This window comes from Ornithorhynchus anatinus, chromosome 3, assembly GCF_004115215.2.
Source record: "Ornithorhynchus anatinus isolate Pmale09 chromosome 3, mOrnAna1.pri.v4, whole genome shotgun sequence".
NCBI lineage: Eukaryota > Metazoa > Chordata > Mammalia > Monotremata > Ornithorhynchidae > Ornithorhynchus > Ornithorhynchus anatinus.
Window position 1 is genome coordinate 121,269,775 of NC_041730.1, and position 27,389 is coordinate 121,297,163.

The 27,389-nt window shown below is 43.9% G+C and overlaps 1 protein-coding gene across 5 annotated transcripts in view; it reads right to left on the reverse strand.

Moving 5' to 3' along the window:
- The window catches only part of BLNK (B cell linker), a 100,485-nt gene that overhangs the window by 26,122 nt on the left and 46,974 nt on the right, over window positions 1-27,389 (reverse strand). For 3 of the 5 annotated variants that reach the window (XM_029059719.2, XM_029059723.2, XM_029059721.2), the window contains 9 exons: window positions 27,285-27,350; window positions 22,522-22,578; window positions 21,010-21,059; window positions 20,168-20,208; window positions 17,283-17,439; window positions 15,947-16,092; window positions 11,773-11,848; window positions 6,042-6,119; window positions 2,020-2,045 (listed from right to left, as the gene is read on the reverse strand). In XM_029059719.2, the coding sequence (XP_028915552.1) occupies window positions 2,020-2,045; window positions 6,042-6,119; window positions 11,773-11,848; window positions 15,947-16,092; window positions 17,283-17,439; window positions 20,168-20,208; window positions 21,010-21,059; window positions 22,522-22,578; window positions 27,285-27,350 (697 nt within the window). The remainder of the gene's footprint in view (window positions 1-2,019; window positions 2,046-6,041; window positions 6,120-11,772; window positions 11,849-15,946; window positions 16,093-17,282; window positions 17,440-20,167; window positions 20,209-21,009; window positions 21,060-22,521; window positions 22,579-27,284; window positions 27,351-27,389) is intronic. The other 2 variants (XM_029059720.2, XM_029059724.2) reach the window with 1 other exon arrangement.

Below are 27,389 nucleotides of genomic sequence, written 5' to 3' on the forward strand. Positions count from 1 at the left end.
CTGTCCCCCTGTATTTATAAATACTTTTGTGTGACTATTTCCAAAATAGTAAATTCCTTGAAGGCAGGAGTCTCTTGCTTCTGCTGTATTCTCCTAAACTCACAGCATTTATGTACATACCCTTATTCTGTGATGGTCCTCCTATTTGTAAATTCATTTTAATATCTGTCTCCCAGACAAGGCTATCGGCTCCTTATGGGCAGAATTTTTTTCAATTTTATTGTATACTCCCAAGCACTTAGTACAGTGCTCTGCACACAGTGAGTGCTCAATAAATTCCATTGATTGATTGATTAGCAGGTACCCAGCAAATAACACTGATTTAGTGATTGAGCAGGGAATTTTTAATTCTAGTTCTGGCCTCCAAGGTTCTAATAACCCACCTCTCTGGAGGTGAGCACTGTTAGTGTGTTGGTTACCAGGGGAGGTATGGAAACCTCAATCCCTGTAAGTTTTTTAAATGGGCTAGATGTTACTCTAATTTTTAAAAATGGTTCTTGTTAAGTGCTTACTATGCTCCAGGCCGTGTACTAAGTGCTGAAGAAGATAAAAGCTAACTGGGTTGTACACGATCCATGTTCCTCTTGGGGCTTGCAGTCTTGATCCCCATTTTGCAGATGAGGTATCTGAGGGACAGAGAAGTGACTTGCCCAAGGTCACACAGCAGATAAGTGGTGGAGCTGGGATTAAAACCCAGATCTTCCTGACTCCCAGGCCCATAATCTTTCCACTGGGCTACATTGCTTCTCATGTATAATATAAAGTCCTAAATTTGGGGATGGGCTGGACAGAGCTTGTTGTGGGCAGGGAGCGTGTCTACCAACTCTGTTTTATCATACTCTCCCGAGTGCTCTGTACTGTACTCTGAACACAGTAAATGCTCAGTAAATACGATCAAATGACAATGATGGGAATCGAAATCAATTACTGCTTGAATATTGGCCGAATTAACTGTGTAAATGAGCCGTTTGGAGTTGCTAATAATGTGCATTAAGGCACAAAAACTAGGTGGGAAATGGGAAAACTGATGGTTTCAACTATATGGTGAAAAATTTAGATTGATGACATCAAGAGACCTATTTCTCCCAGAGGAAGATGGGGAAGATTGGTTGATAATGGTCTCAACCATATGTCAAAGGATCCGGTTTCAGGCAGAATATCAAGGAGTTTGTGGCCGGAACTAGGCTAGGCAGAGACTCAATGGGCAGGTTGATTAGGATCAGCTCTCTCAGGAGAGCCCCAGAGACTGAGTGTTGAGTGTCTCAGATCACCAACCCAGGGGACAAGGAAGAAAATATGATCATGGTGCTGTGGAGAGGGAGAGCTGGAGTGCATGAATCAGCCAATCGCATTTATTTAGCGCTTACTGTGTGCAGAGCATTGTACTGAACACTTGAAAGAGTATAATATAAAACTTTAATACACATTCCCTACCCATAACGCGTTTATGGGTGAGCCAGTGACGGTGTCTGCATGATTTTGCATTTTCCTGATCCAAATGGTAATCATCATTCGTCTATGCTAACTGCCCTGGAGCGTGGGCAATAGAAGTGATATTGCTGTTGAATATCTTCACAGAAAGCTGTAGAAAGACTTTTTCCCCAGAATGGTTACCAAGAGTCCAAAGCCTCCAGGTTCCCTATTCTATTCTATTTTAACCTATTTCTAAAGGTTAAAAGAAGAATAGGCTGTATTTTCGTTACCCTATTTATTTTGTTAATGAATTGTACATCGCCTTGATTCTATTTAGTTGCCATTGTTTTTATGAGATGTTCTTCCCCTTGACGCTGTTTAGTGCCATTGTTCTTGTCTGTCCGTCTCCCCCGATTAGACTGTAAGCCCGTCAAACGGCAGGGACTGTCTCTATCTGTTGCCGACTTGTTCATCCCAAGCGCTTAGTACAGTGCTCTGCACATAGTAAGCGCTCAATAAATACTATTGAATGAATGCCTTTTTATCTGCAGTAGAAGACCCATGGACAAAATGAAGTTGCACATGTAACTGACCACAGGATCTTACCTCGGATTCTGGAACTTCATACACTTCTGTTAAAGAAGAATATTTCAATTAGCAAGAGGAAAAATAACCTAGACCTTCCATTAAATTCAGTTTTCTTATTAAGACCCAAGACTTTTTTATTTATTGGTGTTATGCGCTTACTATGTGACAGGCACTATGCTAAGTGCCAGGGTAGATACAAGCTAATTGGGGCAGACACAGCCCATGTCCCACATGGGATTCACAGTCTTAATCCCCATTTTGCAGATGAGGTAACTGTTGCATAGAAAAGTTAAGTGACTTGCCTCAGGTCACACAGCAGACGAGTGGTGGAGTCAGGATTAGGACAGAAATCCTTCTGACTCCCAAGTCTGTATTCTATACACCAGTGTGTGTTGCTTCTAAGACTTTAAAATTCTCTGTATTTTTAGGAAAGAGTACTAAGGAATGGAGATCCTGTTATGATACAATTCAGAGCTCAGTATTGTTCATTCCCTCAGACTCTGCTAAAATCACTGGAGCAGCGAAGAGTTCCGATATGACTTGTTAAATATTCAATTCCGATGAGATAGTGAAATGCATTCTCTCAGTATAGTGGGGACTCATCTCTTCACAGAGAAGAAAAGTGACTTTCTGTGGCCCAAGCAGTTTGTGGAACAGAGTTTTGCTACAGACTTTAACTGGCCAAGATGCTTTACAGCAGCCTTAGATACAGCAGCACATCCTGCTTAGGGAAGCAGCGTGGCTCAGTGGAAAGAGGCTGGGCTTCGGAGTCAGAGGTCATGGGTTCGACTACCAGCTCTGCCACTTGTCAGCTGTGTGACTGTGGGCAAGTCACTTAACTTCTCTGTGCCTGTTACCTCATCTGTAAAATGGGGATTAACTGTGAGCCTCACATGAGACGACCTGATTACCCTGTATCTCCCCCAGTGCTTAGAACAGTGCTCTGCACATAGTAAGCGCTTAACAAATACGAATATCATCCTGGAAAACTAAGTTCTCGGATTGCTATTCTCTCTCTGTTCCTTTTTTTCCACATCTTTCCTATTCCTTCTCCCCAGTTAGTTTTCTGTCCCACTGCTGGTTGTCAGAGCTCTAGATTTTTGTGCTAAAAAAGCGGAAACCTATGGATGCTGAAACCTGTGGATGGCCGAGATGTGTGTGCCCGTGGAAGGAATGATAGGAAAGAAGAAGCACTGTGGTCTAGTGGATAGAGCAGGGGCCTGGGAGTCTGAAGGACCTGGGTTCTAATCCTGGCTCTACCACTTGTCTGCTGTGTGACCTTGGGCAGGTCACAACTTCCCTGGGCCTCAGTTACCTCACTGGTAAAATGGGCACTAAGACTATGAATCCCATGTGGGACAGGGACTGTGTCCAACCTGAGTAGCTTTTTTTTTCCCCGTGCTTAGAACAGTGGCTAACACTGAGTAAGTGCTTAGTAAGCTTGTTGTGGGCAGGGAATGTGACTGTTTATTGTTGTACAGTACTGTCCCAAGTGCTTTGTACAGTGTTCTGCACACAGTAAGTACTCAATAAATAAGATTGAATGAATAAATTCCACAAAAAAAAAAAAAAGATGCCCTGGCTTGAGGAGGGGTTGGGATGATCAGGGGCTTGGGGAGGACAAGGGAGGACAAAAGGTTCTGTACTCAATGGGATCCTGGTCACCTTAGCACTGAGGCAGACACTCCTTCTTGTCTAACCTCATAGTGGGCAGTGAAGTTGTCTGTTTATTGTTATATTGAACTCTCCAAAACACTGAGTACAGTGTTTTGCACGCAGTAAACCCTCAATAAATCCATCTGAATGAACGAATGAATCTTGATCCCATAGTGGCCATTCTGGGTAGCTGCCCACCTCTTCCTGCGCTCTGTACAAACCCCTGAGCGGATAGCAGTGGGGACAGAGGGAAACTGAGAGTGGGGGAAAGAGGAAAGTGAGGGGAGTAGTCACTCTGTGAGGTTGCCCCTGTCACCACCCAAGTGACTACAGCTTCGGTCCCCCTAGCCCAGGTCAGGTCAGTTGAGCCAAAGCCATTGCTAGCCAGGTAGGGGTGGGGGTGGAGGGTGATAATAGGCCTCTCAGACCCACTGCATTACCACTCCTTAGCCCGGACCTCCAGGACCCAGATTGCTGCCTACCCCAATATCCAACATTCCCAGTTTCTCCCACCTCTAGGGAGGAAGGGAGGGAGAGGTGTACTGAAGGGGGCCACTCATCTCCCTCCCTACATCCCCTCTCATGACTGGGGGCCAGAGAACATGTCACTTCCCTATTCCATCCTTCCCACTGCCCAGTACGTACACCATGCCAAGTAGGTGCTCAATAAATGCTACTACTGCCCCGAGTGTGATTTTTTTTTTTGTCTCTCCCTGTATCGGAACAAGCCCCTGAATGAGCTTGCCACTGCCTCAGCTACTCTTCCGCCAACCTCCTCCGCCTCCTTTCCCCCCTGCCTTTCTTAACTGTACTCTGTGGAAAGAGTATCCGCTGGAGCAACAGAATGGTTCCCCTCTCCCTCCACCTTACTGGTTCCTCTCCTTCCTGCTTTACTGGAACACCAGCAGCACTTTCCCCAGAGATGAAAGGAACCCAAGAAACGAGCAAAATCACATAGGAAACAGCAGATGGGGAGGCCACCTGCTCCGGGGTTTTAATCTGTAGACTTTTTTCCAGGTTGCTCACACTCTTATGCCCCTCCAGGGCCACTTTGAGGCTGCCTGCAACATGAGATAGATTTGAGTGTCTGTTTCGAGTCTGATTATAATTCTGTCATCGCATCAAGCATTTAAAACTATGCTCTCTGCCCCTTGAACATATCTTTTGGCTGATCAAGTCCAGTGAAGGGTTCTTAAGGGTTCAAGAGGTTGAGACCCAACTGGGCAGCCCCGAGGTAAGGGATGGTCTAGGTCCAGGATAGGGAAGGGGGTGAGGAGAGCGAAAGTCTGAGCTCTTTTCAGCTTACAAGACCTATGTGTGCCATAGCATCCTTGTTACCTAACCCAAGCCAGAAGAGAGGAAAGATGGAGAGACCATGCTCTGCTTCCATGGCTCGGCAGGGTGGCTTTTGTGGCTAACAAAATCCAGAGCGAAGAAGCATGCTAACTATATAGATCACTACTTTTCATTTTTATCTCAGGACCCTCCATCCTCCCCATCCCGTGTCCTACTGAATCCTGCTGTTTATTATTGTTACAATCATGAACTGTGGGCTGCCCAATAGAGGATGTATTTGTGTGCTTGTGCGCATGTGGAGAGAAAACTATTTTCTCTTTGTAATACAAGGAAAGTATGAAATGAACTGCTGCTGAATTACACCCTGGCTGTCAAGTGCTTAGTACAGTGCTGTGCACATAGTAAGCACTCAACAAATACAATTGATTAGGACCCTGGAACACAGCCCAAATACCTGGAAAAGTCATTATTATTATTACTATTATTATTATGGTATTTGTCAAAGGATTACTATGCCAGGCACTGTACTAAACACTGGGGTAGATACAAGGTGATTAGATAGATTACAAGGTGGGTAGATACAAGGTGAAACACATGGGGCTCACAGTCATAATCCCCATTTTACAGATGAGGTAACTGAGGTTGCCCAAGGTCACACAGAAGATATGTGGCGGAGGGGGGATTGGAACCCAGGTCCTTCTCACTCCCAGGCTTGTGCTCTATCCACCAGGCCACTGCTACATGCCAGGAGAAAGACTGGGTGAAGAAAAAAGGTGCTAATGCTAGAAGGATTTGTGTGACAAAGACAGACTAGGTTGTGTAGTTGTGGTGGTCTTTTGGCCTTGTTGTAATCAGTAGCTGCCATCTTGAGAGGGGACCTACCCCTTTTGTTGGACATGGGACTGCCTTTGTGGTTTTGTTGCTCTGGGGCTGCCTAGTCTTTGGGTCACTCTGTCCAAACAGCCTGCATCTTCCTAACCACAAATCCTAGTGGGTGGCGAATCAATCTTACTGAATGCCATCTGGGATGGCTCCCTACCAAATCTTAATGTTGGTTGGGGAAATCCTTCATGAATTATACACTTTACCTGGTGCTGGGGCAGTTACAGGAGCCGAGGTTATCTTTGTAGAGTTAGGAGGTTTGACAAATCTGTTCACCACAGGAGCTTGAAAATATGAGAGAGACTCAGTTACCAAAAACTATTAGGTAGTGTTGGCCACAGCAAATAAACAAGATCATTAATTTGTAATATTTGTTAAATGCTTGTTATGTTCTTCATGGGGATTAAGACTATGATTATCTTGTATCTACCCCGGCGCTTAGTATAGTGCCTGGCACATAGTAAGTGCTTGACAAATACCATTAAAAAACCACCAGAGAGATGAGTTGAGGAGACTGGGAGAATAGCGATGTTGCCTACGGTGATAAGAAAGACATGGGGAGGGCAGGGTTTAAGTGGGAAAATGAGGAGTTCTGTTTGGACATGTTAAGTTTGAGCTGATGGCAGAACATCCGAGTAGAGATGTCCTGAAGGCGGGAGGAAATGTGACATTGCAAGGGAGAGAGTTCAGGGGTGCAGAGTAGTGATGGTAGTTGAAGTCTCGGGAGTGAATGAGTTCTTTCATTCAATAGTATTTCAATAGTATTTATTGAGCACTTACTATGTGCAGAGCACTGTACTAAGCGCTTGGAATGTACAAATCAGTAACAGAGACAGTTCTTCAGGGAGTGGGTGTAGATGGAGAACAGAAGGGACCCAGAACTGAACCTCATGGGTCTCCCATAGTTATTAACTGGAAGGCAGAGGAGGAGCCCACAAAAGAGACTGAGATTGAGCAGTCAGAGAGGTAGGAGGAGAATTGAGAGGAGACAGTATCAGTGAAGCTAAGGTTTGATAGTGTTTCAAGGAGTAGGGTACAGTCCAGTGTCAAAGGCAGTAAAGAGGTCAGAGGAGGATTACAATGTGAGTAGAGGCCATTGGATTTAGTATGAACGTGATCACTCGTGACTCTAAAGAGGACAGTGTCCATGGAGTGAAGGGGGTGGAAGCCAGAGAGAATTGGAGGAGAGAAAGGGGAGGCAGCGTGTGTATACAACTTGCTCAAAGAGTTTGGAGAGGAATGATAGGAGGGATATGGGGCAATAACCGGAGGGAGCAGACAGTTAATTTAGTATGAGGATATATGAAGATGTTGGGAAGCAGCCATTGGAAAGTGAATGTTCAAGATGGCAATCAGGGAGGGAAGAAGGGACAAGTGTTTTGATAGGTACAAAGGGAGGGCTAGAGCTGCAGGAGGAGCTGATAAATTTTGAGCTGTGGGGGGGTCTCTTCTTGAGATACTGCTGGGAAAGAGGGTAGGGTGGAATGGAGGAGAAACTGGACAGGAGCAAAGGAGATTTTAGGGATATCATGCCTGGTGGCTTCAATTTTATTGATAAATTACACGGCCAAGTCATTAGGAGCAGGAGATGGGAAGGCAGAGGGACAGAGCATTTGAGAAGGGAGTTAAAAGTCTAAAATAGCTGGAGTGGACTATGGACATGAGAGTAAGTATGGATGGAGAAATACAGTTGCCGGGTGGTTGAGGGGGCAGAGTTAAAGCAGGTGAGGATGAGCTTTATATGGATGAGGTGAGCCTGGTGTCTGGATTTCCATCAGCAGTGTTCTGCAGCTTGTGCACAGGAAAGGAGGAAGTGTACTGTGGAGGTGATCCAGGGTTGCAGGTTAGTGGCATGGAATCTGCAGAGGGACAGGGGAGTGAGGGAGTTGAGTTCAGGGAAGTGGATGGTATTGAGCATATGGATTTGTGTGTCAGTAGAAGGTAGGTGAGTATAGAGTCTAAATGGGGCATGATGACTTGAGAAAATAGGAGGCAGACATCAAAACAAGTAAACAGGCATCAGTAACATCAATACAAATAAATAAACTTGTAGATATATTCACATCAAAACAAGTAAACAGGCATTAGTATAAATAAATAGAAATATCGTTATGTGCATATATTCACAAATGCTGTGGGGCGGGGAGGAGGGTATAATAATAATAATATGTTGGTATTTGTTAAGCACTCACTATGTGCCGAGCACTGTTCTAAGCGCTGGGGTATATACAGGGTAATCAGATTGTCCCACGTGAGGCTCACAGTCTTAATCCCTATTTTACAGATGAGGTCACTGAGGCACAGAGAAGTTAAGTGACTTGCCCACAGTCACATAGCTGCCAAGTGGTGGAGCCAGAGTTCGAACCCATGACCTCTGACTCCCAAGCTCGTGCTCTTTCCACTTAGCCCCGCTGCTTCTGTGTGTGTGTGTGTGTGTGTGTGTGTGTGTGTGTGTGTAGCGTGAAGCAGCTGCATCCAGCCGAACGTCCCGTGCCGTCCCATGGAGCTGGAAGGGCAGTGGTGGAATGGACAGCTGGCTGCTGATATCCATCAAGCGCTATGCTACAAGGTAACCCCAGTGCCTCAACTCTTCACTTCTTTAATTGAGCAAAGGGAGTGAGTTGGGGTGATGGGGAGGGGAAGGGAAGCTGAGAAAAAGGGGGGCTTAGTCTGGGAAGGCCTCCTGGAGGAGGTGAGCCTTCAGTAGGGCTTTGAAGTGGGGGAGGAGGGAAGTGTGATTGTTTCCACATCCACATGAAGCCCTCAAGGATCAGTGTAGGGATGGTAAGAGAAGGGAAGCGAAAAAGGGATCAAAATGGTTCAAATACTTGAAGGAGGGCCCTGGGGGATGGTAGATGCCCGTGAGTGTGGTAGAGGAGGTGGGATGGTGAGTAAACGGCATTGGGGAGCAAGAAGGAAATCAACTCCTCCCCCTTTCCCAGTGAATGGCCCACCATTTTCCCCATCTTCAAACCCTACCAATATCATATCACCTCCAAGAGGCTCTTCCCAAGTCATCTCTGATTTTTCCACCCTATTTGCTTTCTCTTTTGTGTCACCTGTGGAGTTAAGCCCTTTGATACTCCATCCCCCAGCATTTATGTTGATAATTTTCTACTTTGCTGTTTCATCTATCTCTACTTTAAATGTCTGTCTCCACTACCGGATTGTAAGCTCTTTGAGAGCAGGGTTGTCATCTACTTCATCTATTATATTGTATTCTCTCAAATGTTTAGTATGTGCTCTGCACACAATTAGCCCTCAAAAAATTCAGTTGATTTGATGGTTTTGATTAATTGTTTTAAAGAGAAAATGGCATTTAATTTTGGGGATGTCTACAAGTGTCCCCTTTTTACTTTCTAAATCAAATACTAGATTTATCTCTGCCAATTGTCTGTCTCTGTTGCCAATTTGTACATTCCAAGCGCTTAGTACAGTGTTCTGCACATAGTAAGTGCTCAATAAATACTATTGAATGAATGAATGAATGAATGGTCAAGTATCCTTAATAGTACATTGCTTTCAGTCAGTTATTCAAAAGCAGTTTAGGTACATATTAAGGATCTAGGGGAAATATTTTGTGTTAGATCTGTAATTTTTACTTCTGCTATTGTCCTTGAATTTGGATGAGTTCAAAGGGCAACAGAATTGTCTCTAACACATTTTTATGCCAAAAACAGCAGTTCCTTTTTCTCCTGCTTAATAAGACCAGATTCATACACTTCTCTAACTTAGAAAGTGCTTCCCCTCCAAACAAAAGTGAGGTCCCTTAGGGATCTGTGCTATGGTCAGTTTCAGCTCTTCATGAATGATCTGAAAGAAAGGGTGTTCAGTGAAATCTCCAAATTTACAGAAGACATAATGCTCTTCCAGGTGGGGAAATGCCATGAAGATGGGGATGAACTCCAGAAAGAGCTCATCAAAGTTGAGTGAGTATCTGGAAAATGGCAGTTTGAGCTGCCTTCTCTGTTGTGTCACCTGTGGAGTTAAGCCCTCTGCTACTCCATCTCCCAGCATTTATATTCATAATTTTTTACTCTGCTGTTTCATTTATCTTTAAATGTCCGTCTCCACTACCGGATTGTAAGCTCTTTGAAGGCAGGGTTGTCATCTACTATTTCTGTAATACGCATGATGGTGAGTTCTGAGCTGACAAAATTAAGAGAAGCAGCGTGGCCTAGTGGAAAGAGTGCGGGCCTGGGAGACAGAGAACCTGGGTTCTAATTCCCGGCTCCACCACTTGCCTGCACTATGACCTTGAGCAACTTCTCTGTTCTTCAGTTCCCTCATCTGCAAAATGGGGATTCAATAATTGAATAGAGGTGGACTGTGTCCAACCTGATTAGGTTATATCTACCCCAGCGCTTAGTAGGTGCATAAATGCCATTTTAAAAATCCACATCTAGCCCCTCAAACTTCCATTTAGAAGTTACTTTCCACATTCTTCTTCTCTCAGTAAATCTGCATTTCTTTGAGTGGTAACACATTCCATATGTTTTCCACCCACTGTGAGAAGTGTTTCTCTTTGTTTATTTTGATCCTATCTGATTCAACATGCAGTGGATGATTCCTCATCCTAGTGTGATGGGATCTGATGAGCAAGAATTGTGTGTTTACACTCCCTTCATGGTTTAATCATGACACCAGCGTGGGTTAGTGGAAAGAGACCGGGCTTGGGAGTCAGAGGTCATGGATTCTAATCCCGGCTCTGCCTCCTGTCAGCTGTGTGACCATGGGCAAGTCACTTAACTTCTCTGTGCCTCAGTTGCCTCAACTGTAAAATGGGGATGAAGACTGTGAGCCCTACTTGGGACAACCTGATTACCTTGTATCTACCCCAGTGCTTAGAACAGTGCTTGGCACATAGTAAGTGCTTAACAAAAACCAACATTATTATTATTATTATTATTAATACCTCTCTCAGCCTACATTTCTCCCCCCTCTCATCTGTTCTCTGGCAGAAAGCTCATTGTACTCAGGGATTGCATCTACCATTTCTGTTATGTTTTACTCTCCCAAGCATTCAGTACAGCTCTGCATACAGCAAGTACATAATAAATACCATTAATTGATGGACTCTCATGAGGATTCCTGATTATCTTTGTTGCCCTTCTCTCTACCTTCTTCAGCTCTATTATCTCCTTCTTAAAATGCAGCAATCGGACTTTCACAGAGTGTCTCAGAAGTGAAGATATTATGGTTTTATATACTGGCAAAACTATGCCTTTTATCTCCTAAGATAACCAGAATTTGACTCTGCTTTTGCACAACTTGTTGATTTAAAAGAACAGTCAACAAGCAGTTTGAGAGCTCTTCCCAGAGTAAATAATAATAGTGGTATTTGTTAAGCGCTTACTATGTGTCAAGCACTGTCCTAAACGCTTGGGTAGATACAAAATAATCAGGTCCCACATGGGGCTTATGGCCTAAATAAAAGGGAGAACTGTGTTATATTGTATTCTCCCAAGTGTTTAGTACAGTGCTCTGCACACAGTAAGCACTCAATAAATAAGATTGATTGATCGATTGGCATGGACTAAGAAAGAGAAGATCAGGGCTAGCTGAGAGCAGTCCATTTCCCTTGCTGGAGAGCCAGGAGAGGGGGAGAAATACTGCAGTCTCACACCCAGGCAGTAGCTTCTCTCTACTCTGGGACTACCCAAGAAGTTGGGGAAGAATATTCCATTCTCCTCACACGTGTGTGTGTGTGTTTGGAGTCTGTCCATGTTCTTAGGACAACCTACCTCACTTATGACAGCATGTCTTCCTCTAGGGGGAAGAATAGGATTAAACATGCATTTCCCATTGGCAGCTCTCCAGCTTTTGTGGTCAGTGCTCAAAAACAGTCACCATCAAATTTCTTACTATAAAATTGCTTAGGAGCTAATGAGTGGCTGAACTTTCCCACTACTTGAAAAAGTAAATTCTTGGCTTTACCAGGTTGCGGTAAGCTGCTTTCTGTAGGATGAATGTAATTTTCATCTTCATCCTCAACAGGAACCACATAATCAGCCTAAAAGAAATTCAGACACGGATTAGTGAAAGATTTGGGCCGCAATTTTTAATTATTTATGTATCAATTTGTTTATATTAATGTCTCTCTCCCCTTCTACAGTGTGAGCTTGCTGTGGGCAGGAATATGTCTTTTTGTTTTATGTTGTACTCTCCCAAGTACTTAGTACAGTGCTTTGCACACAGTAAGCACACAATAAATATGATTGCATGAATGAATGAATAAGGTGCTATGAGGAATAGTGTATGGGGTTAGAAGAGAACCGATTAGAAAAATATAGGACTATATTCTCTGGGCAAAATGACCCACCTTTTATTGTTCCAAACTCAAGTTTCAAGTCCTCCAGATGATGATGTCATGAGAATTTATATCTGTACTTAAGAGGCAGTGGAGAAGGATTTTATGATTCTTCCCCCAGTACAGGGACTGGGAATCAGAATAATAATTGTGGTATTTGTTAAGCACTTACTAAGTGTGAAGCTCTGTTCTAAGTGCTGGGGCAGATACAAGATAATCAGGTCCCACATGGAGCTCACAGTGTAAGAAGGAGGAAGAACAGGTATTGAATCCCCATTTTGTAGATGAAGAGACTGAGGCCCAGAAAAATTAAGTGGCTTGCCCAAGGTCACCCAGCAGGCACGTGGCGGAGCTGGGATTCGAACCCAGGTCCTCTGACTCCCAAGCCTGTGCTCTTTCCACTAGGCCACTCGGCTTGTCCCAGTTCTAATTTTAGCTCTGCCAGTGATCTGCTGTTCAATTTTGGGCAAGTGACTTAACTTCTCTGAGCTTCTGTACAATAGGGACAAGATAGATTGTGAGCCCTGTATGGGACAGGGATTGTTTCCGAGCTCATAAACTTGTATCTACTCCAATGGTTAGCACATAGTAAGTATTTATTAAATGTCATAATTATCTAGTTGTCATCTGTAGCTGTTCAGTATTGTGGAGGGGGAAATGCATGCTGACACTTGTATCCATAATCATGGGGCTGGGTTAGGTAGACCTTTAATAATAATGTTGGTATTTGTTAAGTGCTTACTATGTGCAGAACACTGTTCTAAGCACTGGGGTATTACAGGGTAATCAGGTTGTCCCACATGAGGCTCACAGTCTTAATCCCCATTTTACAGGTGAAGTAACTGAGGCACGGAGAAGTGAAGTGACTTGCCCACAGTCACACAGCTGCCAAGTGGCAGAGTCTGGATTTAAACCCATGACCTCTGACTCCCAAGCACGGGCTCTTTCCACTGAGCCACGCTGCTTCTCTCTGCTTTAGTGCCTTAGCATCTAATTTAGCAGTCCTGATCAGCCACCCACACCACAATCCAACCCAACCCAAGGAAATTCCCAATAATAATAATAATAATAATATCTGTTAAGCACTTACTGTGTGCCAGGCACTGTACTAAGTGATGGGGTAGGGACAAGATAATCGGATTAGACAAAGTCCCGTCCCACATGGGGCTCACAATGTTAATCCCCATTTTACAAATAAAGCAACTAAGGCACAGAGAAGTAAAGTGACTTGCCCTAGGTCACACAGCAGACAAATGGCGGAACCGGGACAAGAACCCAGATCCTCTAATTCCCAGGCCCGTGCTCTTTCCACTAGCCCACACTGCTGCCCTAGGAAAGCTGGGCAGTAGAACCAAGGGAGAGAGCTACCCCATCCCAACAGCTGCCTATTTGCAACAGCTCAGGACCCCAGAACCTTAATGTGGCATTCTCTATGGAATCTATTATTCGTGAAGTGGATTAGCGTCAAATCGGCAGTAGAGCATGACCATTTCCGTTCTTGAAACAACCACATCTATCCATTTGGGAATGGATTGCGCATGTGCAGAGATTGGAAAAGATCTGTGAGAAACTTTAAGCTGGAGCGATCCTCTCCCCTACACTGACTTGCAGTCAGTAGACCTTAGTATACTGGTAAGCTGAGTGCGAGGGATAGCGGGGATTGGGTCTGAGACTTGAGTTTTGGTGGTCCCATGGCTCGGCATGAGGAGGAAACTCTCACCTCACTCCTCATCTTCTCTTCTCTCTCTTGAATCACCCTGGGTGTTGGAGGAGGAGGAAGAAGCTAACAGCTTTTCAGCGGGGCTGTGAAACCTGACTGATGTATTTGTTGACCTACCCACCCTCTTCTTGCTCTTTCTCCCTTCATTCTGTTTCCTGTTCAGTCCCTTCTTACCACATCATCTTCCTCTCATCTCTTGGGACCCTCTTTTTCTCCTGTTTCTCATCGCTCTTCCTGCTCCACCCTTTTTTTTATCCCCTCATAGCAACCCCACTCCCTCTCCCTTTGCATCACTCTCGCATTTTGATCAGCACTTTGTATCCACCCCACGCTCAGTCCCACGGCACTTATATACATATCTCTAATTTATTTTGATGTCTAGTTCTCCCTACAGACCGCAAACTCCTTGTGGTCAGGGTTCATGTCTACCAACTCTCTTATATTGCATTTTTCCAAGCGATTAATACAGTGCTCTGCACACAGTAAGTACTCAAAAAATGACTGAATGATTGATTGAACCCCTTGCTCCATTTCCCAATTAGTAATGGTATTTATTGAGAAGCAGAATGGCCTAGTGGAAAGAGCATGGGCCCGGGAGTCAGAGGACCTGGGTTCTAATTTCGGCTCCACCAAGTAACTGCGGTGCGGCTTAGTCAACCTATTTCTCTGTGCCTCAGTTCCCTCATCTGCAGAATGGGGATTCACTACCTGTTCTCCCTCTTACTTAAGACTGTGAACCCCTGGTGTGTTTGGCATATAGTAAGCACTTAACAAATATCACCATCATAATTACTATTAATTAATTATTATTAATTATTGAGTGTCCACTAGGTGCAGGGTACTGTATTAAGCCTACCTCCATCTATTCCCATACCACTGAGTTTCAGGGCAAGGAGAAGAGCATATATAAATTGAAATTGGCTTTGTTTTACACAAGTTCTGCTGATGGCATACCCACCACCAGCCAAGAATAATAATAATAATAAAAACAATAAAAATAATAATCATATCTATTTATCGCTTACTATGTACCGAGCACTGTACTATGCACTGAGGTAGATACAAGATCATCAGGTTCCACATGCGGCTCACAGTCTATGTAGGAGAAAGAACAGGTATGGAATCCTCATTTTACAGATGAGGGAACTGAGGCACAGAGAAGTCGAGTGACTTGCACAAGGTCAAACAGCAGGCACATGGCAGAGGCAGGATTTAGAATGCAGTCCTCTGACTTTCAGGCCCAGGCTCTTTCCACTAGGCCACCCTGACAACAACATCATGCATAGTTAGTTCTCTAGATCACTAAATTAGTTCATACTTCATTAGTTCACTAACTGATCCTATTACTTGGTGATGGCCAAGTAGGACATGGTCCAAATAATATTTAACCTCTGACTCTTGACCAGATCACAACATATTGGTCTCTATTTTGTGATCTGGTCTAGATCAGAGGCTAAACATTATTGGTGATTGGGATGATATCTGCCTTCCATCTGTGACTTTCCACTTTGGAAATATTTAATGGAATTAGATTTCCAGAATTACAAACCATACATTCTAAGTGAAGCCTTTTTTAGTCCCCTTTTCAGTTACATATGGATTATTCAAAAAGTAATCAGAAAACTCAGAATATATAGCATACATTCTTTTTTAAGTGTTCTGTGCAAAGTAATTGCTTAATAAATGCCATCGATTGATCACTCTTTCAGAAATGAGCTCTTTGGTGAAAACATCTAGAAATCCCCTCAGCTGTGATATTCTGCCACAACTTTACAAACTGAAACCTTGGATTTTTTTAGAAATAAGGCTGACATTTGCTACTTTAAGTTCCTCCCTTAGACTGTGAGGTCAGGTTCTTTCATTTGCTTCTATTGTTCTAACTAAGGTGTTCAATTCTAAGTCCTAGTAGATAGCATCATTGATTGATCTGTGGAGGAATTATCAGACTTGGCTAAATGGTCAATAGAGAGCCACATGCTATCAAATATCAAGATTTGACCCCTTATTTCTGGAATTGAGAACTTGAGCGTGTTTCCACCAAGGACTTCCAGGTCAAGTTATTTCATTCCACCTGGACATACCTCATCTTCCAAACACTCCTTTGGCTTCGGTGGGACTTGAGGTTTCTGAGTAACGGGTTGTACCGGCAAAGTTGATAACATGTGAGCCGGCCCGCTCCGGAGAGGTTTGCTGAGAGGGGCTGGGGGCCTCTGGTTAGAACGTTTGTCTGGAAAGAAAAAAAAATAGACAAATACAGCTTCATGTGGTACCTTGGTTGGAATCATTTCAAATCCATATAAATCAGCCATGCAGACTGACTTTGCTTTAGTGATATGGCAGTTTGTAGTCATAGAATCCTCAGAGAAAGCAGGAACTTTAGACATTACTTAATCATGGGGCCCCTTGGGCTGGGGGGCGGAGGTGGGGGGAAGAGTTGAAAGGGGTCACAGAGTTCACCTCAGCTCTCACTCATCTTTCAAATGTTTAGGGTCAGATTATCCAGATAATCTCTGTAGCCCAGGGCTCATTACCTTCAGACATTCCACAGAAAACCTCCTCCCCCCACACCCTATGCTCCCCTCTCAATCAATCAATCAATCAATCATATTTATTGCGGAGCACTGGACTTACTGCTTGGGAGAGTACAATATAACAGAATCGGTAGTCATGTTCCCTGCCCACAACTCTCCATTATGGCCAGTGTTCTAAGGATAAAAGTAGTCCTGGCTGTGCTATTCAGACCTTCTCTGGAAGCAAAAAGTGACAACCTTTAGCTTGGAGGACCGGTGTGGCCCACATAGTCCATGAAGGCCTTAATCTGATTTGGCTCATACTGGGCTCCAAATTTGGTTCTCCACCCAGCTTCTGAGCTGCAGTTTAAGCTTCCGCTCCCTCATCCACGGGGAAACTCTAAAATCAGACTTCCCCCATTTCATTTCCCTTCTTCCCTTACCTCGTGCCTCCCTACAGCCATAATCATTTTCAGTCCCCAAATCCGCAAAGCCACAACACCATATCAGGGAAATAGGGACCCTGAGAATGCCTGTCCCTTTAAATAGATAAGCAGTGTCATCCTCAGCGGCAGAAATGACCGGAACAACCCAGTATGGGGAAAGAATACGGCCGAATGGAAGAACATCTGCGCCCCCTCGTCAGTTCTGGAGGAGGTGCCGAAGTTCCATTTAGAGCTCAAAGGGGAGATTCACCATTTAGGGATGTGTTCGATACTGACCATATCTTTGGCCTGAAGGTTGGAAAATGAAAAAGTAGGACTTAATTTGGATTTTATCTATCAATCAATCAATGGTATTTATTGAGCGCTTACTATGTGCAGAGTATTGTACTAAGTTCTTGGGACAGTACAGTGCAACAGAATTAGTAGACACGTTCCCTGCCCGTAGCGAGCTTATGGCTTACCTGCATATTCTCCCAAAGGTAACATAAGTGAGGGGGGAAGTTTCCTCTTCTCCTGCTCCGTTGGCGGAGGCTCATAGCTATCATCGGCGTTCTCTTCGCCAGGGATCACATAGGTCTCTGAGTCAGAGTGTTCATCTGGATTTTCATAATCACTGTCCTAGAAATACAACAGTTTCCACTTTTGTCCTTAGGCCTTTGATTATCTTTCATCTTTGGAAATGACATTCCAGTTATGTTGAACCCCATTCTCCCTCACTGCCGGGGGGTGTTGTAAATCCATTCAAGGAAGCCCACAGTGAGAGAAGGAATGTCTTTCCGGTCAACATTTGGGCAAACAATCTTGAAGGAGGCGCCCTAGAAGGTGGATGTTTTTGGAGAATGTTGGATTGACTTGAAAGGCTATGATTTAGAATAAGCTCTTGGAACTTGAAGGGAAGGAGATGCTCAAGAAGAGGTAGTTAATGCCCTTCCACTTCCCAGGGGGAGAAATCAGCCTCAGCCCCTGAGCCGAATATTCGTGGCCCTTGTAATTTGAATTATTTAGTGCAAAATACCGCATTTTCCTGTCATTTCTCTAAATGAAAAAATACATAAATTAAAAAGGGGACACAACCTTAGTATCCTTAGAATATGTTCATCAATAAACTCATTACATTCAATCATTATACTCTAGAAAGAGATCAAGTTATATAGAAAAATGAATAGGCCAAGATTCCACAGCACAAAGTGAAGTGGGAATTATTCTAGACTATGTAAATAGCCAGATCCAGTCATTAAGATTGTAAAAAAAAGCAAAAGGTACTTGGGAGGGTGAATAATCTGTTTTGGCTCTCCTCATTGATCAAATTAACTGATCAGCTGCCAGACCTCCTTTTTATTTTGGGTTATAATAATAATAATGTTGGTATTTGTTAAGCGCTTACTATGTGCAGAGCACTGTTCTAAGTGCTGGGGTAGATACAGGGTAATCAGGTTGTCCCACATGAGGCTCACAGTTAATCCCCATTTTACAGATGAGGTCACTGAGGCACAGAGAGGTGAAGTGACTTCCCCTTAGTCACACAGCTGCCAAGTGGCAGAGCTGGGATTCGAACCCATGATCTCTGACTCCCAAGCCCAGGCTCTTTCCACTGAGCCACGCTGCTTCTCTGTAATAGTAATTGTGGCATTACTTAAATGCTCACTGTGTGCCAGACACTGTTCTAAGTGCTGGGATAGACCCAAGCTAATCAGGTTGTGCACACTCCCTGTCCCACATGGAGCTGACAGTCTTAATCCCCATTTTACAGATGAGGAAATTGAGGTCCAGAGAAATGAAGTGTTTTGCCCGAGGTCACACAGCAGACGAGGTGAAGCCGGGATTAGAACCCATGACCTTCTGACTGCCAGGCACATACTCTATTCACCCAGCCACAAAGTAAACATTTTTAAAGAGCAAAACTTTATTGTGGGGTACCTAGCACTGTTGCCTAGTGGATAGAGCACAGGCCTGGAAGTCAAAATGACTTGGATTCTAATCACCCTCTGCTGTGGCTTTGGGCAAGTCACTTGAAGTCTCTGTGCCTCTATTCCCTCATCGGTAAAATGGGGATTAAGACTGCAAGTCCCATGGGGGACAGGGACTGTGTCCAACCTGATAATCTTCTTTCTACCCGAGCACTTAGTACAGCACCTGACATATAATAAACACTTAAAAAATGCCATTAACCACAACAACACTATCGTTTTGTCTTCCCCTGTCCCCAAAACCGTCAGTCCCAGCCCTCCCTGATTAATGCTGAAGACTAGTGCTGAGAAGCAGCCCGGACTTGGGAGTCAGAGGCCATGGGTTTTAATCCCAGCTCCGCCATTTGTCAGCTGCGTGACTTTGGGCAAGTCACTTAACTACTCTGGGCCTCAGTTCCCTCATCAGTAAAATGGGAATGAAGACTGTGAACCCTGCGTGGGACACCCTGATGACCTTGTATCTACCCCAGTGCTTAGAAAAGTGCTTGGCACAAAGTAAGCACTTAACAAATACCATGATTATTATTATTATCAATCCCATTTCTGACCACTGCCAAAACTCACTGCTCCAGCCACGGTGAAAATCATAATAAATGTGGCATTTGTTAAGGACTTTTTATGGTATTAAGTGCTTACTCTGTGCCAGACACTGTACTAAGAGCTGGAGTAGGTACAAGTTAATCGGCTTGGACAGAATCCCTGTTCCACATAGGGCTCACAGTCTTAATCCCCATTTTACATATGAGGAAACTGAGGCACAGAGAAGTTAAGTGACTTGCCCGAGGTCACACAGCAGACAAGTGGCAGAGCTGGGATTTGAACCCAGGTCCCTCAGGCTTCCAGACCTTTGTTCTATCCACTGGGTCATGCTGCTTCTCTAGGTGCCGGCCACCGTAGTAAGCGCTGGGATAGATACAAGATAATCGCGTTCGACACAGTCCCTGTCCCTCATAGGGCTCCCAGTCTCAATCCCCATTTTACAGATGAGGAAACTGAGGCGCGGAAATGTGAAGGGATTTCCCCAAGGTCACACAGCAGACAAGTGGCGGAGCAGGGATTAGAGCCCAGGTCCTTCTGACTCCTACGCCTGTACTCCACTCAGTAGGAAACATTGCTGTAAAAAATTGCTTCCGATACGGGGACCTAGTCCATGTTTTTGTGCTGGTAAGAAGGATAGATTTGGAGAGTATTGGTTCATTAAGTTCTATGTCTTGTTCGGGGCTCCTGCAGCGGCTAAAATGAGACGGGATATGAATGTTTTTGGAGAACGTTGGATTGTCTGAAAGGCTACGATTTAGAATAGGCTCTTGGAATAGACTCACATGGGAACCCAAGTGATATTGTACCTCCCGGCAGCAGCCTCAGGAAACTATACTTACAAAGTCATCTGACCACTGTTCCTCTTCATCAGCAACATTTTCTAAACCAGACATTAGGGAAACAGAAGAGTCACATGAGTGTGTGTCTCAACCACATTCTGATCTCTCTTTTCATTGCAAAGCAAGTAAGTATCCTAGTGATTATGCTGTACATTTGTTTTAATCAGTCATTGAGCGGAGGGTGAGCTACTATTTACCGCCTACCCTGAAGGCTTTTATAGGCCAGTTCGGTGGGGAATGTTTGGGTGGGGACAAGTCAAGCTTTCTCACAACATCCACCCCTGTCTGATTCTTCACTTGAGCCTTTAGGGTGGTTAAGGGAAACATAACCAAAATCATACTGGACACAGAAGGTAGGGAGGGTAGCGGAAATGAGGGTTTAAGCTCCTTGGAGGAGATGTGATTTTCGGAGGATTTTGAAGGTGGTTAGAGTGGGGCACTGTCAGATATGATGATAATGATGTTGGTATTTGTTAAGCACTTACTATGTGCTGAGCACTGTTCTAAGCGCTGGGGGAAATACAAGGTAATCAGGTTGTCCCACCTGGGGCTCACAGTCTTAATCCCCACTTTACAGATGAGGGAACTGAGGCACCGAGAAGTGAAGAGACTTGCCCAAAGTCACATAGCTGATAGGTGGCGGAGCCAGGATTAGAACCCATGACCTCTGTCTCCCAAGCCCGGGCTCTTTCCACTGAGCCATGCTGCTTCTAGATATGAAAGGGGAGGGATATAAGGAGGGGAAGGGAGGGAAGATGCTAACCCAATATCTTCCAATAGGGATGTATAAGGAAATAGCCTGTAATAATGTTTAATCCAAAATTTCTCTGTGACCCCCTTACCTGAAGCATAATCCCTCTGTGGCACACTAGGTGGTGCTTTATGTTTTAGCCTGCAAGTAATAATTTTTAAACAATCAATAAGATGGGCCAAAGATACCTGAGGCTCATACTAAAGCAGATAAAAGATCTACAACTAGAGAGAGACAGGTATTGTTATACACACTTAGCAATAGCTGCCCTTCGAACACATTGGGTTAATTAACAGACTTATTTAGAAATATATTTAAATATCCATCTTCATTATAGGCTGTGCTAAGAGTGCATTTTAAAATGATAGATCTATTTTCAGTTCGTTTTACACAACCACGTACAAATACTTTAAATCCTTTAACGAGAACAAAAGTTACGAGAGTCAATAAATACAAAATAATTCCCATTTCTCTGAGAAGGAAGAGCCTTCAAACTCTTGTAATTTAAAATCTAGATAGATAAATATGTTAACATTTTAATATTCATGTTTTAATATTAATTTGCAATTGCATATTTGTATTTATCCAAAATGATGAGGGGGTAATTTGAATGAGACCTTAAATGTGTGGTAGAGAGATGAAAATTGAATTCATTATATACCTATATTTATCTCAAGATAAAAATGTTAATTTTCTCTTGCAATATGGGTTAAAATCAGTTCAACTGAAAAGAAATCACAATTTCTATTCTGATCGCTCATAAAAATCTATGATTTTTGAAAGGACAAAGTCTACAGAAGGTTTCAAAAAGACATGGATTAGCTTACTATTCCATGAAGCCATAAAAAATAGATAGACATTTCTTGAATAAATTGCAAATTTGTACTTGTTACCCTATGGACAAGTGTAAAGTTAAAAATTCCATTTCTTCATGGGAAAACCTTATCACATCGCCTCATTAATTGTTTAAAAGAGGAAGATTTAAAGGCGACATTTAACATCAGTGTTGGTCTGGTGGATACAGCACGGACCTGGGTTCTAATCCCAGCTCTACCACATGTCTGCTGCATGCCTTGGGCATGTCACTTAACTTCTCTGTGCCTCAGTTACCTCATCTGTAAAATGGGGATTAAGACTGTGAACCCCACGTGAGACACGGACTGTGGCCAACCTGATCAATTTCTATCTATCTCAGCGCATAGAATAGTGCTTGGCACATAGTAAGCGCTTAACAACTATCTTATTATTATTGTTACATTTATAACACATCCTTTTTCCTTAGGGTTAAAAACACACACTACTTAATATTATGCAAGTGTTATACACTGACGATGTTATACACTGTTGAATCCACAGTTAGTCTATTGCAGCAGATTGTAGAACTTAAGTCTTACAACTAGGTTCATGCACAGGAATATAGTTTGTTACGTAGGCAAAATTGCCAAGCATTCTACATAGCATTGCTCCAGTCACTCATCTAGGTTAGCCCAGACACACTGGAAAGCAGAATTGGTAAACACTGAAGATGAAGCAAACGAAGCCCATTAAAGCACTTTAGGCCTAGGCAGTGCAAACATGCAATGTGTGATTCTTGAATTCATACCGATCCCAGGTATTTTTCCCAGTTTTGCAAATTAAGGCCACTTGTTCATTTTGGAACCTAAACATCAATAGAAGAAAAACACTCACATTCCTATCTTGGAACTGATATTGGAAAAGGATCATTTTTCCCCAAAGGTTTTCCCCAAAGCAATGCTTTCCCCAAGCAGGAGAGACTTGCTCAGGTCAGACATAACCATCAGGAGCTGCATCAGTTAATATTTTCTGTGTGTCCACAGTGGGAAGGCACTGAATTATACAGGTCTCGTGGGGTTTACAGAGTTTGATTAGATGAGATTCCTGCTCCTTCTCAAAATCCAGTGGGGACATAAGATGGAAAGCACAGATACTTTGGTAAGTGCTTGCGTCAGCCTATCGGCAGTTTGAATGGAGAGAGGTACGGGAGGATTGTACCGATGTTGTGAAAGTAGATTTGGCAGGATTTGGTGACAGACTGACTATGTGGGTTGAATGAGTGAAGAGTTGAAAGTAATGCCAAGATGATGGGCTTGTGAGACAGAGAGGATGGTGGTGCTGTCTACGGTGATGGGAAGGTCTGGGGAAGGATAAAGTTTGCTGGGAAGGTGAGGCATCCTGCTTCGGACATGTTAGGTTTAAGGTGTCAGTGGGACACCCAAGTAGAGGGGAAGGCAGAAGTAAATATGAGACTGCAGAGAAAGAGAGAATGGTCAGGGTTGGAGAAGTCTATTTGTGAATCATCCACATAGAGATAGTAGTTGAAGCCATGGCAGCAAATGAATTCCCCAAGGGAGTGGGTGTAGATGGAGAATAGAAAGGGACCAAAAACTGAGTCTTGAAGGACTCCCACAATTAGAAGGTGGGAGGCAGAGGAGGATATTGCAAAAGGCACTGAGAAGGAGCAGTCAGAGACATAGGAGGTGAGCAGGAGAGGATAGTGCTAGTAAAGCTAAGGTTTCCAGGAGAAGGGATTGGTCCACAAAGTTGAAGACTACTTAATTGTCGAGGTGAATTAGAAAGGAGGAGATGGCCTTTGGATTTGGCAAGATGAAAGCGATCTTAGAGTGCAGCGGAATGGGGTCAAGGAGAGAGTGGAGGAGAGGAAGTGGGGGCAACAGAAGTCTACAACTTGCTCCAGGAATTTGAAGAAATGGAAGGAGGGAGATGGCGTGGTAATTGGAGGGAACCGTGGGGGTCAAGGAAGGGTTTTTATAAAATAGTAAATATAGGGGTGGTCAAGAACCTTTGGAAAGTGAGCGATTGAAGATGGCGGTCAGGGAGGGAAGAAAGGAGGTTGCAAGTGTTTTGGTAAGGTTCGAAGGGATGGGGTCAGAGGCACAAGTGGAGAGAGGAGGTTCAGTGGAAAAAGCCCGGGCTTGGGAGTCAGAGGTCATGGGTTCTAATCCCGGCTCCGCCGCTTGCCAGCTGTGTGACTTTGGGCAAGTCACTTAACTTCTCTGTGCCTCAGTTACCTCATCTATAAAATGGAGATTAAAACTGTGAGACCCACATGGGACAATCTGATCACCTTGTATTCCCCCCCCCCCCCAGTGCTTAGAACAGTGCTTTGCACATAGTAAGCGCTTAATAAATGCCTCCATTATTATTATTTTCAGAAAAGTTATGAGATACCACTGGGAAAGGATGGGAGAGTTGAAGAGAGGCACAAGGGAGATTTTAGGGAGATCACACCTGACAGCGTCCATCAACGAAATAGGTATCAAAGCCATTAGGTGCAAAAAAGGGGGGATGTTGGGAAGGGGAGGACAGGAATTGAAGGGTTGAGGAAGGGAAGGGAGTGAAAGCAGAGTCTTCCTGCTTTCTCTTGGTGGGCAGAAATACACCAGAAGTCAAATAAGTATAGAGACGGAGACTATTTCCTAAAGATGGCATTCCAAATCAAAAGACAGATATTCCCCAGCCTGGATTATAATTATAAATGGTCTCCTCTACCACAAGCGTAGGAAGCCATTTTGAAAGATAGTGAATCATTTGAGTTTCAGTGCCACTCTAATCCTGAATATATGCAGTTTTACATTTACTGAGTAGTGAACTGGATCAAAGTTGATGAAAAAATAGGAATACTAAAGGAAGGGTTCAGGTGGCCGTGAGAGCCTTTGAGGAGTTTGGTTAAAAAAAAAAGGGTCTTTGCCATATCAGTTTGAGCCTATGTTTGTCTTCCCAAACTCCAGGGTGATTTTTGAATTTTAGGAAAACTTCAGGCAGGTTCGCTTCCTTTCTATTTCTAGTTTCCTCAGGAATGGTGACCTGTTCTATTATTCCCAGGCCTTTATTATTCCTGGCCAAGTCAGAAAAATACGATGCTCTCTCTGGGCATTACTACATTGTGTCAGTGGATTGGATTTTCTTGATGATGCCATGCTCACTGTTCATCCAGGAAGCAGTGGTCAGCGACTAATAATAATAATAGTAATGGTGGTATTTGTTAAGCTCTTACTATGAGCCAGGCACTGTTCTAAGCACTGGGATAGATACAAGGTGATCAGGTTGTCCCACGTGGGGCTTACAGTCTTAATCCCCATTTTACAGGTGAGGTAACTGAGGCACAGAGAAGTGAAGTGACTTCCCCAAAGTCACCCAACTGACAAGTGGCAGAGCTGGGGTTAGAACCCACGACCTCCGACTCCCAAGCCCGCGAACTTTCCACTAAGCTATGCTGCTTCTCCCAGTGTGGAAAGCTAGAAGTGGATTAAGAAGGTGACACGGCCTAGTGGATGGAGCATGGGGCTAGGAGTCCGAAGGACTTGAGTTCTAATCTTTGCTCCACTGCTTGTCTGCTGTGTGACCTCAGGCAGGTCACTTAACTTCTCTGTGAATCAGTTTCCTCATCAGCAGAGATGCACGGGCAGCCGTCGGAGGTTCTTGAGGAGTGGGGAGGGATGAACTGAGGATTTTTGTTGAAAAATGATTTTGTGCAGCAGAGTGAAGTATAGACTGGAGTGGGGAGAGACTGGAGGTCAGAAAGAACTAAGGGTAAGGAAATAGATATGAAGAAACATGGCTCCAAGAATCTGAGCAAAGGCTTTTCATCTTAACATTATTATTTGTGTATTTCTGGAAGAGGGAAGTTGGTCACATTTATGTCAGCTCAGCCTTGAGGTTTTAGAAAGCCTGTTTGCCCACAGACTACCACCTGCAAACGCCAAACTCCTCCTTCATTCTTTCCCCCACCTACAGCCATGGGTGGTGACTTTTCATTTTGAGCATGAGGGCCAGTGGAGTGCTCAGAATGGGGATGGGTGGGGAGTGGGTGGAGCAGGGGCTGATGGAGAAAAGCGTTCATCTGGTTAGGGTTCCAAACAGTTGATTATATTAAAATGAAAATATACGGATTCATTTCAAAAATCAAATAGTATTGGTAAAAGGGTAAGAAGCTACTGATTTCAGTGGTATTTATTAAAGTATCAATAATACCAAATAAGATTGGTTTAGTTAGAATTTTCTGAATAGCTAATGCTTGGCTGATCACATAACCTCTTGAATCCACCTACGCCTCTCCCATCCACTGAGAGAATTTTTTTTCCTCCTACTCTGGTCTCTCACCCATCCACCCCCACCATTTCCAACAGCTCTCTTCTTTCTCTGCCCATTCACTCTCTCATTTACTATCCCATTCTCTCATTTACTCTCCCTAATCTTTCTCTTCTCTCTGGTTTCTTTTTCTTCTGATTCATCATCTCCACGTCATTTCTCTCCATGTTTCCTCCTTTCTCTTCCTTTCATCATTACTTGTGTCCCATCATCCTTGCTCTGCTCTTCTGTTTATTTCCTTTCCTGGATCTTCTTGCCCTGCTTTTTTTTCTTTTTGGGAGCTTCCATTTTATTTTTTATTTCTCCTTTTTGCTCTTTTTTCCCCTCCTGTTTTCTCTCTTCTCTATCCTTTTTGATTTCTTATCTCCTCCCTCACCCTTACTCCCCCACCCACTCCCCTCCCCCCCGCCCGCCCCCACATCCTGGTATGTCCTTTCTCTTCCCTTTTGTCTTCATTTTCCCTTCCCTCTTCTGAAGGCTAGACCCCCTCCTGACCTTCCCACCAACTCAGGGTAGGGGACCGAGAGATGGTATGGGCTGTAGGACGAGAAGGGAGAGAGAATTTCTGGGTTTAATGTTTGTAGTCTTGGAAGCAGTTTTCCCATCCATTCTGCTAGTACTTGAGTGCTAGGACATTTCTGAAAACCTCAGTCCTGGAGGTTCACTCCCAACTGACAGTGGCTGAGACTACAGAAGCTGAGGGGCATAGTCAATCTGCCTTCCACCTTTTTTCCCTCTCCTCCCCCACTGCTGGTGAAACTACCATCCTGGGGAAGCTGTCAAAGAACCTGATTTCCCAGTCTGGGGATTGTTTCACCTTCTGTTTCCTGTATCTCCTGAAGCTATTGTCATCATCCCGAAACCACCCACCACAGCAGGGAGAGGAAAAAACAGGCTGTCAGAATGCCGCTTCTACTCCTGCTCTGGCTCCTTTCCTCTCCTTCTACTTCCAATAATATCAGGAGAAGAGAAGGAGAAACACCCCCTGTAAGCTCGCTGTGGGCAGGGAAACTTTCTACCAATTCTGTTATATTGTACTCTCCCAAGCGCTTAGTAAAGTGCTCTGCACACAGTAAGCGCTCAATAAATACTACTGATTGATTGAAACTCCATACAGAACTACTGCAGTTTTAACTTTGCTTGGCTTTTCAGACCCACTCAGGAATCAAGACCCGATATAACTTCACTTATCCATTAATAAAATGTGCAGGAAGACAATAAGATGTTCAGACTTACTTTTTGAATTTATTCATTATTCCACCTTCATTTTTCTTAATGTCATGCACTATCTTTTGTAGTTGCCTGTAAGAGACAAACCAAGCCATGAAACAGCCATTTGAC